Source organism: Mastigoproctus giganteus, chromosome 4 (genome assembly GCF_048544385.1).
Source record: "Mastigoproctus giganteus isolate SK-2022 chromosome 4, ASM4854438v1, whole genome shotgun sequence".
NCBI classification, from domain to species: domain Eukaryota; kingdom Metazoa; phylum Arthropoda; class Arachnida; order Uropygi; family Thelyphonidae; genus Mastigoproctus; species Mastigoproctus giganteus.
The window spans coordinates 99,513,684-99,532,163 of NC_143578.1; the positions used below are offsets into that span (position 1 = coordinate 99,513,684).

The 18,480-nt window shown below is 35.7% G+C and overlaps 1 protein-coding gene across 2 annotated transcripts in view; it reads left to right on the forward strand.

Moving 5' to 3' along the window:
• Positions 1-18,480, forward strand: part of LOC150086947 (thioredoxin reductase 1, cytoplasmic-like) — a 147,305-nt gene that overhangs the window by 26,462 nt on the left and 102,363 nt on the right. For both annotated transcript variants that reach the window (XM_090372834.1, XM_090372835.1), the window contains 2 exons: positions 5,446-5,660; positions 11,593-11,665. In XM_090372834.1, coding sequence (XP_090228960.1) covers positions 5,446-5,660; positions 11,593-11,665 — 288 coding nt within the window. The remainder of the gene's footprint in view (positions 1-5,445; positions 5,661-11,592; positions 11,666-18,480) is intronic.

Sequence of the window (18,480 nt, forward strand, 5' to 3'; positions counted from 1 at the left end):
ATGGTTCGTGGGTTTCCCCTCCTCGGAATAACTATGGCTGACCGTGAACATCCCACCAGCTGTGCCATTTCGGATATCATCTGACCCAGTCGTCTGGCCATTCAGTTTGGCCTTTGGCAAACTCGCTTAAGTCCGCTGCATTTCCCATCTGAAGAACAAGAGTAACGCTGATTAGCGGAGTTCAGTATCAGGTGTCCCGACCCATGCACCTGCCATAGTTCACCTGCAGTTACTTCGATTTGCATAACGACTCACTGTTCATAACGTTTTGGCTTATTTGCATAACGACTAGCTGATCATAACGTTTTGGCTCATTTGCATAACAACTCGCTGGTCATAATGTTTTAGCTCATTGGCATATAATATTAATACTAACGACTAGGTGGTAGATGACTCTCACAACCGGTGCAATACCCACTTTTCTTATTAGAGGCTTGAAGTGGTGAAACCCATGTTTAGCCAAGACTAAAATTTCTGCCATCCTCTCCCCATCTCATATCCATGCATGGTATTAAGGACTTTAGGTTTTGACACCTTTTATGTTTGGGGTTTTTATATATATATATATATATGCAAGGAAGCCTGAGGCTTATGCTGCACCACCAAAAAAAAAAAAAATTCCGGAGTTACCCTGAGAGAGAGAGAGAGAGAGAGAGAGAGAGAGAGAATCAAAAGGGAATCACCAAGAAAGAGCAGAATGATATCCAGCTCGGGACCCTGGGTGTGCCAAGCCCATACTCACTAGATGTGAGCCCCTGGGGTTAAAAGATGTTTGTCTTTAAAAGCATGTTTGTCTTAGTGAATATGTCAAATTACTTTAAAAGAATAAGTTATATATGGTATGGCAAAATGAAAATTGGTATTGGTTGGTATGGCAAAATGAAAATATGATATACGGCGGATTCCGGTTATTTGGGCCACTGGTTAATCGGGGCAGCCATTTATTTGGAGCAAATCTTAAAAAACAGAAACCAATCAAGAAAATAGCCAGGGTTTACTTCGCTTAATTGGGACAGCATGCCGTTTAATCGGGGCAGGAGACTGCAGCACTGGAGATTACCCTGTGATTGTCTCTGACGGTACCACGTGGTTCGGTTGAAATTCTGGAGGTCACAACTATAAAACAATAAAAACAATTAGCAGTCACCTGTTTATTGGGCTTTTCTGTTAGTGAAATCTATCATAAACAGACAGAAAGCACCTCCGTAGCCAGGTGGGAAGGAGCAGCAGTGCGTAGCGCACACTTCTTGATTAGACCGGGGTTCGAGCCCGTCACCACCAAATACGGAGGATGCGGAAAGGTCAGGGAATGACAACCGCATATCCCGGAGTAATATGGCCTTAGTTCCTAATGATCCTAAAAAAAAAAAAAAAAAAACCAACCAAATGATGGACAGTAAACTCGATCTTACTGAATTTGTGATAGCACCGACAGCTGGAATTCTGTGAGTTATTATGGCGAAATGTGTTTACACTTCCATGAAATCTTCAATCATATAAAAAAATTAATTTTCAGATCTCTTCATTCCTATTTTTAAAGCTTTGTAACTCGTTATTCTGTTTTCACTTGCGCGTATTGTTACTTGCAATTTGTGTGTGCCGTGTTCTTTGTTATTGATTGTTTATCTTTTTACTGTTTTAAATTTTAACCCCCACAAATGTCAGTAAACAGAAATGTCAACTAGTTCGTATGTACATATTACAGTACATATTAATTATTCCGATTATCACGTATATTCTTCAGATTTTCACGTATCATTTAATTTTTTAATTGGTAAGGTAATAAAGGGTAAATTTGTGCTTAATATATCTTTGTTTTTATAGCCTGTGGATAATATTCCTCCTATTTTCGCTAATTAGAATCGCTGTTTAATAGAATTAAAATTCAATTCACAAATGTGATTACGGCGTTTACTGCACATCGTATAGTGAATGGTACTTTACTATGGTGACTCCATCGTAATGTGATTTGATTGTACAGTGAACCAATTGTAAAGGGGGGTGGTACATTGTATTTTTAACTATTAACGTGAAACTTTGGATAATTGGGGCAGCCGCTTAATTGGGCCAAAATGCACTAGTCCCGATGTGTCCCAAATAAACAGAATGGACTGTATTAAAAGAAGTATTAAGTATAGAGAATATAAATTAAAATATTTCTCAAGGGCAAAGTGGGCATTTATCTAGTCTTTGGTGTGGAACCCAGTTTTCTATTAATACTAGTGAAGCTTTTACCAATTACCGTTCTTAGTTTTTGGATTGAAACCCTAAAAATTTACCAATATAATTATCCATGTTAAAAAATATATATATAATACATCAGAAGTATAATGCTCATTTTTGTTCAGAATTTTCAGGTGGTAGTAAATTGATTATCAAGTTTATACACAGTATATCTTTTATCTGATGTATGAGTATGTTAGTCTTTTCATATTTCATTAGCAAAAGTTGAACTGTCTTTGATTACAACATAACATTCAGACATACACTGTGCTGCCACTTTATTAGGTAAACCCCTGCTGTGCACACAAATGGTTTGTCCCACAATGTTGCAAGTAACATGACCACAGTTGTGGATATAAATGCAGCAGAACAACCTTTCTAGTATCAATTAAGCATGCAAACCGTAGCAAGAATGGGGAAAAGGAGTGATCTAATTGACTTCGAACATAGCATGGTAGTAGGTGCAAGGCATGCTTGATAAAACATCTCTGAAATGGCAGTTCTCCTGAACTTTTTAAGCACCGTAGTTCAAGGGTGTATCGAGAATGGGTGCAACTAACAGAAAACATCCTCTCAACGACAGTCCTGTGGAAGAAAATCACTTGTTTATGAGAGAAGTCAGGGGAGGATGGCTAGAATTGTGCAAGCAAACAGATGGGCCACAATGTCGCATATCATGTCAGAATACAACCTTGGTGTGCAGAAAAAAATATCGCAACTGACCACTAGTTGCACTTTATCGTGAATGGGCTACAACGGCTGATAGCCACATCACATATCTTTGTTATTAATGATGAACAAGAGAGCACGCCACCTGTGGCCACAGCAACACCAGCACTGGACTATCGAGGATTGGAAAACAGTTGCTTGGTCTAATGAGTCAAAGTTCCTGGTGCATCATGTTGATGGAAGGCTCAGAATTTGGCGAAAACAACATGAATCCATGGACCTGTCATGTCTGACGACTACTGTGCAAGGTGATGGGGGCAGTGTTATGGTGTGGGGAATGTTTTCTTGGCACACATTGGGTCCATTGATACACATAGATTCATGTCTGAATTACACATCGTACCTAGACAGTGTTGCTGACCAAGTGCATTCGTTCATGTTGACAGTTTATCCTCAGTCAGATGGTTACTTCCAGCAGGATAATGCGCCAGTGCAGAAAGCCCGAATGACTATGGAATGGTTCCAGGATCACGATAATGACTTTTCTTTGCTGCATTGGCCTGCTCAATCCCTGGATCTTAATCTTATTGAACATTTTTGGGATGAGCTGGAAAGGGCTGTTCGCTGCAGGCTACACCTCTGTCAAATCTTAAGGAACTGCATGACATCCTAATGTCTGCATGGTACTCCATTCCTGCACAATGTTTTCAGCACCTTGTTCAATCCATGCCTAGACAAATTCAGGCTGTTTTGTAGGCTCAACACACTACTAGGTAGGTGTACCTAATAAAATGGCAGCACAGTGTATATACATTGATAGTGTGTGTGTGGGGGGGGGGATGCCTCAGTTAAAAGGCACCAAGATCTGGCTCGCATATTTTTGGGTTAGGCTATTTATCAACTGGACCTTTTTGTTGTATTCGAGCTGAATTTTTTGAATTTAATATTAAAATTGGTTTGAGTATTATAGTTTAGATTTCATGATTTCTATATTTAAATTTTGACTAATCAACTCCTTTTTTCTGAATGGGTAAGTTGTTAACTGCTTGGTTTAACCTAAAAACATTATTGGTGTACTTCTAAAATGAATATAAACTGATTTTATTTGAAGAAAAAACTTTGATGCTCTCTCTTCAGTGTGCATTTAGCTGTTGTATGAAGGTAGTTGGAGTTGCTTCTACTCATGCTATAGCTGTTGCATTTTTTTGCTTTTTTTTTTTTTTTTTTTTTCTTCAAATTAAATTGGTTTGCATTTTGATCCAAAAGTACACTAATAATGTTTTGTGGACCAAATTGAAGGTGGGGAACAATTTTCCATTGAAAAAAAAAAAGCAATTTTCTCATAGGAATTTGAATTTCTTTTTGATTTCTTTTCACAATTTCTGAATTTAAATTCTACCCAGTCAGATACTTTTTCTTAATTGGCCATTGAGAAAAGCAGTTGATTAGGCAGAATTTAAATTCAGAAATTGTAAAACCTAAAGGGTAATACTTTAGTCCAATCTTAACATCAAATTCAAAACTTAAAGCCCATATTCAACAAAGAAGGCCCAGGCAATAAATAATCTAAACTTAAAATTAATGAGATAGACCCCCAGTACCTTTTAACTGAAACATGTATATATTGAAAGTTTCATTGCCCAGCAAGTATGAACCATTGTAACACGTTTACTTGGTGTGGTATTAAGCTGCTAGGAAGACTACTAGTGTAGTTCCATAGGTTATTTTCTGTATTGTCAGTTGTTTGATTGCTTCAGGGATTGTTGTCACTGAACCTAATAATGAATGATTGATGTACTTGTGGTTATCAAGTCCAAGGAAGCAACAATTTAGCAAAGGGTTAGCAACAATTTGTTGCTGACTGTTTGCTAAATTGTTGCTTCCTTGCTAAATTGATGGAGAGTCAATTTAGCAAGGGGGATCAGCAACAACAATTTGTTGCTTATCTTTCCTCTCCCCATCTCTCCCATCTATTTAATAATTCAAAATTAATATATAACACCTTACATAAAGAATTGTATTATATCAATACATCAAAATAAGGTTTACTGAAATTATGTTTAAATAAACTTGGGGGTGGGGGAATACAATTTTATTTTTATTTTTTTAAGCAAAATTTTGCTTCAATGAAAAATTATCACTCAAAATTATTTTGGAAGAACTATTATTCGTTCAGATAAGTTGAGCTTCATTTTTTGATATAGAGAAATAGTAATTTTCACTGTATTTTACTTAAATTTTGACTTTAAAATCAATAAGTAAATAAAACTGAAAATATATATTACAGAGTAAATATATTTCCACAGTGATTTTTCTTGAAGATTCAGTTATGATATTTTGTTTTTTGTTTCCATTGCTGGTGAAATTCATAAGGAACAACTTAAATTCTTGTTCAGCACTTCAACATTTAAATGTCAATATATTTTCCACTGAAAATGGTACCTTCTTGATAATTCATATATAATAATGATAATTTGTGTGTATAGATGAATTTAAATCATATATGAAAATTCAGTTATTGTAGTTATTTCTTTTTCTATTCACCTTCTGTAGAAAATGGCGCTGATATACAGAGAACTCTAGCAGCCAAATCTGGCAAGTCGACAGTACCTCAGGTATTTGTTAGTGGGCAGTTTGTTGGTGGTTGTGATGATACTATGGCAGCCCAAAGAAGTGGTAAATTAAATATGCTGTTGGAATCATCTGAAAGCTACGATTATGATCTTATAGTTATTGGTGGAGGCTCTGGTGGTCTTGCTGCATCTAAGGTATCAATAAGTTATGATTGAATAGCTATAAGAATTTGTCTGTACTATATATATTTTGAAATGTGTTTTAATAAATTTTATGAAGTTTTATTGAAATTATCATTTTACTACTAAACTAGAAGCATTAGTAGAGGCATATGATGCAAGAAAGCAAGCATCAGCCAAATAAAAAAAAAAAAAGACAAAAAACTTCCCATTTCACCCATCCATTCTCTCCAAATGCTTGTCTAGTTCTGACTTGAACTTATTTAAGTGGTCGACCTCCACTACAACAGATGTAAGTTTGTTCCAACTATGAACCACCTGCTGGCTAAAGTCAAATTTCCTCACATATATTCTACAATTGTCTTTCCTCAATTTGAATTTGTCTCCTCAGGTGAGTAATCTGAGCAAGAGGAAGAATCCCATTAGCATTGATCTTGCTCAATCCATTCAAGGCCTTATACAATTCATTGAGATAGCCTAACAGGTGCCTAGTCTCCAGACACTGCAATTTGCAGAACTTAAGCCTTTCTTGGTAACAGCAACCCTTTGTTCCATTCACCAATCTTGTTGCCCTTTTCTGTACTCGTTCCAGCAGCTCAACATCCTTCTTAAAATGAGGCCTTGAGACCTGTATGCAGTACTTGAGGTGCCTGAGCATTGCCTTATACAAGGGGACAATCATCTCCTTATCCCTGCTAGCAAAATTGCTATATATCATTGACAACACACCATGAGCTACTCTTGCAGCCTGTCTGCACTGCTCAGAAAACTTCATATCTAACTGCACAATTACCCTCAGGTCCTTTTGACGGTTTTTGAAACTTCACTGTTTTGTCATTAATCCATCACAAAGTATAAAAGATTGCTCAGCCTCCTTGTTCTTTTAATTGTTTACATGAGCAGGCTCTAAACAATATTGTGGGCCAGTGCTGGTCTGCAGGTTTGCACATAATTTCTACGTGAAAGCCTGGAGACAGAGACACAGATGTACACACACACATGTACACAAATTTTTCTGGATGTTTTCTCTGCAGTTTTATTATTTAATCTAAACAAAACTAACTAAGTTTAGTGAACTTTTTTCCTCTGACAACAACTTTTAAGTTATTTAAAAAACTTTTAACCTCAAACAACTTTTAAGTTATTTTACAAAAAATATAAGTAAATTTTATTTTAAAATCCTACACCACTTAAGGAACTTTAGGCAAAAGCCTTGTGATATGAGCACTAAAACATATTTGCACATAATTTATTTAAAATGGGGTGTGGTATGCATCATAAATAAATAACAGGTGCTTGAAAAAAAATTCCTTTTATATCTCCACCGATCATTTATTTTCAGGAAAATAAATAAAGGAGAGGATATTTGATACTAAGTATTTGTCTGCTTATTCCTTTAACGAACATCTGTAGCAATTTTTTTTAAAATTCAAATATCACATCCACTTGAAAATATAGGATCCAGTGATTATGAAATAGAGATTTTTGCAGTGATAAAATAATTTATTCTTTAAAGTCACTTTGAATATATACATGCATACAGAAATTAAAAATGTAAAAAGTAATGGACAGATAATCTTTGTCCAAGACTTCCACTACAGATAGAGGGGCCTCCAGGGTCATACCAGTATCTATAATAGATGACTTGACATCCTTAAGTTAAGGCGAATTCATCACTGGAATCTAACATCAGCCTAGGTTCCAGGCTATTATTATAGGAACCGGGCATGTTTGCCCGGTTCTTATAATATTAGCAGAGAGAGAGAGAGAGAGAGAGAGAGAGAGAGAGAGAGAGAGAGAGAGAGAGAGAGAGATCTTAGTGCTTGAGGGGGACAGCTTCAATATGCCACTTTGGCTCCTGTGTCAACTAGTGGGCTCACCTGTGGAGTTCAAATGTGTTGATGTCATGCTCCATCCTTGTGGTCAGGTGTTAGTATGGTGTCTCACTCCTGAGCACATTGGTTTCTTTGCTGGGTAGTGAATCGCCATTTGGGCTTTGATGGGTGGGGGGCCTGGGCACTGAAACAATACTGTTTTGTGAATCCTGATAATCTAAATCTTTCTTTTGAGACCACAATATGGTCCCTTTTAAAAAAAAAAATGATGGAAATATTCATGGTAGCACCATGAAAAAGAGATCCATAACAGAAGACATATCAGTCCCTGCATAAATTCCTTATAATTTATTCTACTTTTAAAAAGCTCATAAGTAAAATGTCACCTTTCTTTATCTATAAGGGTTGAAAGACTCCCTTAAATCAGTTAAGAGGTATTCTTATTCTGTGTTTAGAGATATTCCATCCCTAAAAAAGAAATGTAAAAAACATTCCAAACAGTTCCTCTATTTTGAGGATAGATATCAATCACAGTAACACCCCATAAGACACCATTGTCTTATGGTGTGGTCTCTGAATGGGATCTTCTTGAATTGTCTGAAGAGAAAATCTGTTCAGGGCTTAAATGATAAGGTATGATGACTGTAAAATGGATATTTATTCGTAGGGATGGGAATCTAATTCCACTAGAAACCTTATTTTTATTTTCAATACACCATCTCCTAATTCAATCAGAGATAATTACTTACACTGACCAGTCAGGCAATATATACATAACCCACTAAGGTGCTTTAAGTTCTAAAATATGAACACTCACAAATGGCCTATTGTGGTGGCCTTGCATGCGTTCAGTGTGGTGAATACGTCCATGAAATTACAGTATGTTCAGCCCAAAAGCCACATATATTAACAGATATCCCCCATGCATACTTTCTAGCATGCAAAAGGTGGGAGGAAGAAAAGGAAATAGAGTAAACCCCTGCTATTCGCGGGGGTTACGTTCCTGAGAAATGTCGCGAATACTGAGTTATGGCTCCCATAGTAATAAAGGGGTTCCGTTCCAAAGTATGAAATATATAAGAAAAACTAGTCTAAAATTTTGTCTATGTATGTATTATATGTACCTTCATAATGACTATGTACATAGACAGTACATAGTGAAATGCAAGCATATGGCATCGAAATGAAAATAAGAAACAATTTAATATTAAATGTAATATTTATTAGAAATTTCAAACAAATCTTTCAAACCAGCGCCTTTGCTAGCTAAAAAACTTATCCCGCCAGTGCTATCACCAGTTTCGCTAAAGTGTTGATAAAGGAGTTTTGCATTTTCACGAATGATGAGTGAACTTAATGGAATTTTATTTTGAGTTCGGTCTTCTATCCACAGATTTAAAGCCTTTTCCATTTTTCCTAATTTAACATCATGAGTTACAGAGCAACTTTTTGTAGCAATTAGCGTGTTTTCACGGACACTACGGCGGATTTTTTCTTCCAATTTTTTGATTGATCCGTTGACTCATTGATTTTATAATGTTTTGCCACTGAGGAGACACTTACACCATTAGAAATTTTGTCTAATAACTCAATTTTATTCGCTAATGTCATCACTTTCTTTTATATTTTCACATTTCCCTTGTTATTCGTAGTCATATTTTTGTACGGGTTAGAAAGAACTTGTCCACAATAAAGTCACTTTCTTCTGTTAACACACTCGAAAAAGTGTGTTTTACACTGCAAAACGGTAGATTTATCACTTTTGTAAGCATATCAATTTATAAATTGATAAATTTATTCAATTTATAAGCATATAAATTAAAAGCAAACAACGAAACCTTCCATGACAAGCGCATAACACATACTGAACAAGGATTAGCGAGAAACATCCACGCTTGTGATTTTGTCACCCCTCTTCCCCCCCACCCCCACACACACACTGAGCGCTGTTTTGACAGGGAAAGATAATTTTAGCCACGCCCATGTTTTTTTATGGTGGAAAATATTCACGGCACTTTAAAATTCACATTTTTTTAGGTTTCGTTTTATATTAAATCAGCGATCGTGAATAAGCGAAATTGCGAATACAGATACCGCGAATAGTGGGGGTTTACTGTATAGACTTAAGGCAGAGCTCAACATATAATATCAGGAGATAAGAAAAGCAGTGAAACCTATAAATATCAAGAAACCTTCATATGCTCAGAAGTTTGTAGGGAGATATTCCATTAGAACATAAACCAAAATAACTGTCTCGCCAAAAAAAAAAAAATCGCTTACTCCAATAGCATATTATTTATTAAGCTCACAAAAGAAGTTAGCTGCCAATCCTATATTAGTACCTTCTCTGCCAAACTCCAGTGGCAATCACAAAAAACTAGTAATACAAGAAAAAAATGTATGTTGAGGTTAAGTAGGGACAACTTTGTCTTTGCAAAGCAAGAAATGGATGAAGGGCAGTGTCCATACTTATCCAAAAAAGAAAAATTCAAGACTAAGAAGAGTAAGACCTCCAGTACTTTGGAAACCATCAGACAGATCCATCAAGCCCAAATAATGCCAGATTCATGCTGTGGAATTTCTGTGGATTCTGACTGAATGTTGATGATATTAAGTCCCAGTTCCATATGCACAAGCCAGTTTTCCTTTGTTTGCAGCACATATTTAGAGCCAAATGAGAGCCCTACTTTATGGAATGTTATAGCCTCATGCAAAGACAGAATGGGGGAATGGGCCTGCTCGTGGCAACCATATTATTTTCTAGGTAATTCCTCTTACTATCATCATAGAGATATTTGCCTCTTATAGGTTTCTCTTAATTTGTTCTGTATGCTTTGCCACCTAGGATTGGCATCTCCCATCACCTTTATGATCTCATTAAGCACATTAATCTCTTATTCTTTTATTAGGTGTGCTCAGTGGACATAGTACCATCTGAGACAGTGCAGACACTCATGTGAGGTGTATATTTACTATCTGAGATAATGCAGATACTAATATGAGGTATGTATTAGAGTGAGTGCTCGAAAATATGAACTCTCTCTCCTAAATGTGGGAAAGAATGCTTTTTTTGCATGCCAACCCAAATGTTTTCTGCCATTGATATTTCTATTTGTTTCCCTTCCCTCCCTTTGTTTACATTGCAGGTTGAAGACAATCCCTATGGGAATAATTCTTCTCTGTAATCTTGACTACCTTGACTTAGAGAAGACCATGTCAGCTATCAAGAATATCACAGAAGTTTGATTTGGCCAACTGGGATGCCTTCAAACAACTTGCACAGCTTGACATGGGTGTAATTTTAAGTGAATCAGTCTTTTCTTTTATCACATGGATAATACAATGTGTAAAATGTAAAACAGTAAAATTGTCAAGAATGTAAATTAAAATTTTCCCTATGTTCCCCTTATTTTATCTGTATAGTCTGATGATGGGATCCAGAAGGATCCTGAAATGTCACCTTTGTAATAAGATTAGGAATTACGTTAAAAGCACTTAAACTAACTTTGTATTGTCCACATAGTTAAAAAGCGGTTCATTCAAAAATTAATCCATGGATAATCACCACATAACATTTCCAGATTACATAGGAATTGTCGACGATGCATACATTTCAGAAGGTATTGTTCATGCAGCATGATAAGTTTTCATAATGGGTGAGATCAGCTGTTTCTGTTACAGCTGCAGGGAGAGCAGCAGAGACACTGTGCCCAGTTGAGTTCACAGCAGGAAGGGAACTGTTTCTTTGAGTCACTTATAGCAGAAAATTGATTTCTGTTTGACGTGATGAATATGTTATCAAAAACACATCTAAATGCAATACCAGTATCCAAGATACTAATTTGTTATGAGGTTATAAAGTAGAGGATGTCATTGAAACTTTAAGGAATGGTTGATCGAAACCAAACTGCCATATAATGACACCAGGCTGTAGGTTGCCTACTCCTGCTTTAATTAAGTGATTTAAAATAAATGTTTAATGTATGTATAAATTATTTTTTCTACATATTTTGAATGCTTGAATATCTTGAAAACTAAATTGTTATCCGGAATATAATATTGAGATATCCTAAATATTTGTATGCTGACATAATGTATTTTCTCTATTGTAGGAAGCAGCTGGACTAGGTAAAACAGTAGCAGTTTTTGATTTTGTTACACCAACACCATTGGGAACATCATGGGGTAAGGTGGTTTTTTTTTTTAATGAAATCACTCAAGTATTGTTAAAACAAGCCAGAATAGCATGTCTATTATATTTAAGTGCATGTGCATTTGAATTTAATAGACTATTCATTCATTTTGATATAACCGAATTACCTTTGTAATAATACTTTTGGGAATTAATTTTGTGTTACTAAATTTGGAAGAGAAGAAAATTTGTGATAACATATAATTTTTTGTTGTATTCCCTAATTAATACATTTTATTTTGTGTAATTAAATATCAAAACATCAACAGATATCTTAAATAAATAGTTGATATTAAAAATCTACATTAAAAAATTCACTATATAAGTGTAGAATAAGGGTTTAGTTCCCAAAACATTTAGTTTATCTCCGAAGATCTATTATTGAAGTATTTAAAGTCATTAAATCAGTCATTGAAGTCATTAAAACAGTTCCAAAGATCATTAAATGAAAGTCTAATAATTATAACTTGCATCACAAGACCTTATTCCAGGTCCATACTTATAAAATCCTCCAGTAACTCTAGAACAGTCCCTTTTGAGATTCTGCCACCTTTTTGGACATTTTAAATCTTGTTCATTATATGCATTTAAATTTTGAGCACCCCATGTCAGCTATCATTGTATCAAAACAGTTTTGATGATGTCTCTGCTTATGGAGTGTTACTCCATAAAAGGGGGATGATTGACTAAAAAAAAGTTATTCCAGTGTTTGAGGTTGGACAGCATACCATCATACTTCCTTGTAGACTGTTTAAAATTACCTCATTTCCTTTTTGTGCACTTAATTAGCTCCAGAACTTTCTCAAGAAATTTACAAACTGCTTTACCACCCCATTTAGAAAAACTTTCCAAATAATACCTCTTGCTTTATCTTTCCTCCCAACTTCAAACACAGCGGAGCATTTGTAAAGTTAGCTTCAAGTTCTAGCAGAAATATAAAAATCTAAAACAAAGACTATAAATAAGAATATAATACAAAAATGCAGAATAATAAAAGAAGAATCTGTTTATACCCCAGGACAGTCATATGAGAAAAGGATCATTAACAACATTATTTTGGTAACTACCTGAATAATAAATGTATTGTGAATTTTTTTATGGTGGTGGGCAAATTTGAATGTGTAGCACATGCATTCTACATGTTTCCTCTATCCAGAGCAGTGGCTAATCCTCGAAAAGGTGGCTTACAAAAAAAGTAAGTTTAAAAAGGTTAAGATGCAATATATTGCTGTAGTAACAAAAAATATATATATATTGCAAAATAAATCAGATTCATTAAGCACAATCACATATACTCAGCAGAATAACAGAATCAGCAGCTTTCAGGATAATTTCAATGAAATAAAAATAAATAAAAAAATTTAATGAAATTAAAACACTATTCTTCATCTTGAAAAGAGTTGCAGCTACAACCAGTAATGCTGACAAGGTAAAAATAAGAATTATAATAATTTCAGAAATAAATAAGTAGAAGCCTAGACACCTAACCAAATTGGCAAATATAGACCTCACTAGAGAAGAAAAACCAAAAAAGAAAGTAAGTTTAGGGGGAACCACAGTAACCACCTTTACAAGAGATATCTGCCCTTGTGTAAATTTCCAAATGCATGTCACTATCTAGTGCACAAGTTGCCATTTAAAAACAGTGCTCTTATAAATGCTGAAGTAGAACAATTTTCATCCACTGGCAGTTCATTTTAAAATTTGAAATTTTTTGTGGATAAGTTTCCATTACTTCATGGCATCATTAAAGATAAAGAAATAGATAAAGCAATAGAAAAGGGGTTGACAACCTGTGGCTCACGAGCTGCATGCGGCTCTTTGAACATGTAACTGCGGCTCTTTAACTTTTAGCTCACATGAAGCACAGTTTGAAATGGAGATAGAGGACTTAAAAATCAAGGACATGTGGAGTGCAAAACTGAAATGCCTTAAACTGAAATTGAGGATTTGTAAAGGCAAAAGGCTCTCCTTGCATTTCTACACAAATGGACAGCAATAGATGAGTCGAAAAGGCAAGACCAAATTGTGTTTGATGTGTGGACTAGCTTACTGGACAAGTATATAAATTTGAAAATACAGTGGATTCCGGTTATTTGGGACACATCGGGACTGGTGCATTTTGGCCCGATTAAGCGGCTGCCCCAATTTTCTGAAGTTTCACATAAATAGTTAAAAATACAATGGACCCCTGCTTTACAATTGGTTCACTGTACAATCAAATCACGTTACGATGCAATCACCATAGTAAAGGTGATCACTCACTATACGATGTGTAGTAAGCGCCGGTCATTGTGATCATGTTTGTAAATTGAATTTTAATTCTATTAAACAGCGATTCTAATTAGCGAAAATAGGAGGAATATTATCCACAGGCCATAAAAGTAAAGATATATTAAGCACAAACTTGCCCTTTGTTACCTTACCAATTAAAAAATTAAATGATACATGATAATCGGAAGAATATACGTGATAATCGGAATAATTAATATACACTGTAATATGTACATACTAACTAGTTGACATTTCTGTTCACTGACATTTGTGAGTGGGGGTTAAAATTTAAAACAGTAAAAAGATAAGCAATCAATAACAAAGAACACAGCGCGCGCGCACACACGCGCGCACACACACACACACACACACACACACACACACACACACACACACACACACACACACACACACACACACACACACACACAAATTGCAAGTAACACGATATGTGCAAGTCAGAACAGAGTAACAAGTTACGAAGCTTTAAAGATAGGAATGAAGAGAAGATTCTGAAAATTAATTTTTTATATTATTGCAGATTTCATGGAAGTGTAAACACATTTCACCATAATAACCCACAGAATTCCAGCTGTTGGTATTATTGCAAATTCAGTATGTTCAAGTTTACTATCCGTTTTTGATAGATTGCACTAACAGAAAAGTCCAATAAATAGGTGACTGATAATTGTTTTATGGTTGTGAACTCCAGAAATCCGACCGAACCACGTGGTATGGCCAGAGACAATCGTAGGGTAATCTCCTATGCTGCGGTCTCCTGCCACGATTAAACGGCATGTTGTCCCAATTAAGCATAAACCCTGGCTATTTTCTCGATTTGGTTCTGTTTTTTAAGATTTGGCCCAAATAAATGGCTGCTCTGATTAACCGGTGGTCCAAACAACCGGAATCCACTGTATTTGCATTTGGACTTCTCTGTTTTTAGTTTGATATATTGCTGTGGGCAAATATTTTCGAATGTGAACGATATTAAAAATAACCCTTCTAGCAACCCTTCTAAGTACATGGTCGAAGTGAGTGTTCCTTTAGGCACCTCAGATCACAACTTGGTGATTGTCTTTTCTCAAATGGAGCCTTTATCTCATATCTATTTGCAACCTCATATTGTTTGGCATTACAAGAATGCAAAATGGGATACCTGCAAAATTTCTTTTCATTGGTCGGATTACTGTTTCAAAACTTCTAATGTCAATATTTGCTTAGATCGTGTCAGTGAAATTATTCTTGTAGGAATGGAATCCTTAATTCCACACTCCACTTTAAAATCTCGTCCTTTATCTAAACCTTGGTTTTCCAATAAATGTGCTAAGGCTGTTCAAGAGAAGAACGTTGCATATAGTAATTGGCTTGTTTCCAATTCTTCAGTTTCATTTTGTGTCTACACCAAAGCTCGCAACAATTGTAAAGCAATTATTAATCAGTCCAAACTAGATTTTGAACAGGCTAAGAGTAAAAAACTTGCTTCTTACCATTAGGGTAGCCGAGCATTCTGGTCTCTTGCCAAAGCTATTGGCTGCAACTTTTGCCCATCTCTGCTCCCACCTCTGTAAAAACCAGATGGTTCTGTTTTCACTCCAAGGATAAAGCTGACCTGTTGAGCATCCCATTTTTCTTCCAACTCGTGTATTAATGATCTTGGTAAAACACACCTCCCACCATTCCCAACACACTCCATTCAATGCCTCCTATGGTCTTCCGTCAAAAGGATGTCAGAAGGATTTTGACAAATCTCGATGCTAAGAAAGCTCCAGGTCCTGATGGTATTTCTCTACTTATTCTCAAAACCTGTGCTCTTGAACTTACGCTTGTTCTTTGCCGCCTTTTTTCACTTTCTTATTCCAAAGGTATTTTTCCTTCTGCTTGGAAATTTGCTCATATACAGCCAGTTCCTAAAAAGGGTGACAAATCCCTCCCATTGCAATTACTTCTACTCTTTCTAAAGTAATGGAGAAATCAATTAACCACCAACTCTTAAGCTACCTAGAAACCTTCTGTCTGATCAGTGATCGCCAGTATGGATTCCATAAGTGTCGATCCACTGGTGATATTCTGGCGGGTTCGGATCCCGCCTCGGGCTTGGATCAGAGTAGTGCAAAAACCTTGGGAGGTGCATTATGGCCACAGCAGCTGATGTGCCAACAATTAACAAAAAAAAAAAAAAACAAGCACATTACAAATATTTCCTCTGCATCTAAAAAACTTGTTTTATCTTTCGCTCTCGGTGTTTCTTTTCTTTCAAACAGCTGTTCACTCTGTACAAATCGCAAATTTGCCCTACCATGGAATATTTTTCCCACATCTGGGGTGGTGCCCCTAAAACCTCTCTCAGGCTACTAGATTCCATTCAGAAGATGGCAGTTAGGTTAATTAATGACTCCTCTCTAACAGAGTCTCCACTCACTGTCTCATAGATGTACTGTTTCTGCTGCGTGCCTTTTTTACAGATACTTCCTTGGGCACTGTTCTTCTGAATTGGCTTCTACTATTCCTGTTCTCTCTTTCGAACAGTCCAAACACGTGACGCCAACATCCATTTACTGTCCAACTTCAAACTCACAGAACCAACTTTTCATCTTCCTCGTTTATTCATTCAACTGCCCGTTTTCTGGAACAACCTTCCTTCGTACGTATTTCCTGAAAATTACAGTCTACAGAAGTTCAAGTCTAATGTCAGCAAATATCTTCTTTCATCTTGTCAGTCTCCAACCCAAGCTTGGTTCTAATACTTCGCGTGTTTGGGGTTTACATAAAAAAAAAAAAAGTTCAGCAGCAAAAGTCACATTAATTGGTACCTAATTGCATGTTTGTGACATGTTTTCAGTATTAATAAATAATAATTCAAAATATTTATTTTTTTTAATAAAACAACTTCCCACTCTATTTCATTTCTTAACCCCCTTCTCTCTGCTTGAGCTGAGGTGCGGCTCTTCGGATTCTCTTATTTAAAATAGATCAGAAATGGCTCTTCACTCAAAAAAAGGTTGCCGACTCCTGTAGTAGATGTTTTGCAGCATCAGTACTGTCAGTTTCAGTGTGAGAACTTATCAGACACTACAATGAAAGAGGAAGGAATTGGTGTTGCGTGGTTGGTGGAACTTACATGTGCACAATGTAGCTTGAAATATAACAAACTATTCTCAGTTATGTTGGATGCTAACAATTCATCGTAGTAATCTTTAAGTACAAGAGGATAATCAGCAGTGAGAAAAACAAAAACTGAGTTTGGTTCTCTTTCTGTGGAAGTTTCCAAGATGCTCTTGGACAGCAGGGCCATTGTTATAAACAAAACTTTGACTCAGCATTTCTGAAGAAGCTAAAGTCTGTACAGACACTCCCCGACTTACGTAAGGGTTGCGTTCTGTGGAACTCTGTATAAGTCGAATTTTACGCAAGTCGGAATTTCCTTAAAGGCTTATACAGCACTCACAACTATATGCACTGAATTTGATTAATGCTAAAAAGAAATGTTCAACGAACATGTAAATAGAATTATTTATTCAATTTTTTTAAACTTGTGCACAGGAAAAATTTCAAAAGTGTGCAATTTCAAAAATTTTACTTTAACATTGTGGTAACCAGTGTGATGCTTGAAACTATTAAACCATCCATTGCTTACCATCAACTTGGCTTGGGGTTTGCCGTACTTATCCTTAATATCTTCATAAATACTCCTTGCGTTTGCTTGAATGGCCATTAGACTCAAGGGCACTTGCTTCTGAATCTGATTTTCCATCTGTGATATAGTACCTGAGTGCTTTAACATACCTTTATACGTGCACTGTCCTTTAAAATAGTATTCACTATTGAAGCAGCAAGACCTAATTCCCATGCAAGAGATGACAAACTTTGTCCTGCTTCTTACTCATTTTCGTCTTCATTTCTTAAATCAGTTTTGTTTTCGTTTCTTATCACTGCCACCACTTGCACTTTCCATTGGTCACTTTCCCTTCATCATTGTAATGAGTAAATAAGAATGAAGTGAAGATTCTGAAATTTATTTGTTTTTTATGATTGAAGATTTCTGTAAAAGGGAAACACATTCACTATAATAACATAAAAACCCACTATTCCAGTTATCAGTATTATTGCAAATGCAATAAGATAGAGTTTACTACCCCTTTTGTAATAGATTTCACTAACAGAAAAGCCCAATAAACTGAAAAGTGCAATTTTTTTTTATTGTTTTATGGTTGTGACCTCCAGAAATGTGCTGTAGAAAAATATCACAAAGGTGTTCAAAATTGATTTTTATAATGGAACTTATGATAACGATGAAAATGTAGTGCACTCTCTGGCCAGACCATGTAGCCCTTCCCCTCAGCCAAATAGTAGCATTTGTAAATGTGTTGGCTGCATGTTTTGTTTTTTCTTCCTTTAGTTAAGTGATTTTTGTGTTGTGCTTGTTTGACATAAATTTATATAAAACTAATAACATTTTCATTATAAAAATGACATTTTAGAAAGTTAAATAGCTTAGTTATATAGCAAAAATTTCAACTTCTGAGGTCTTGGG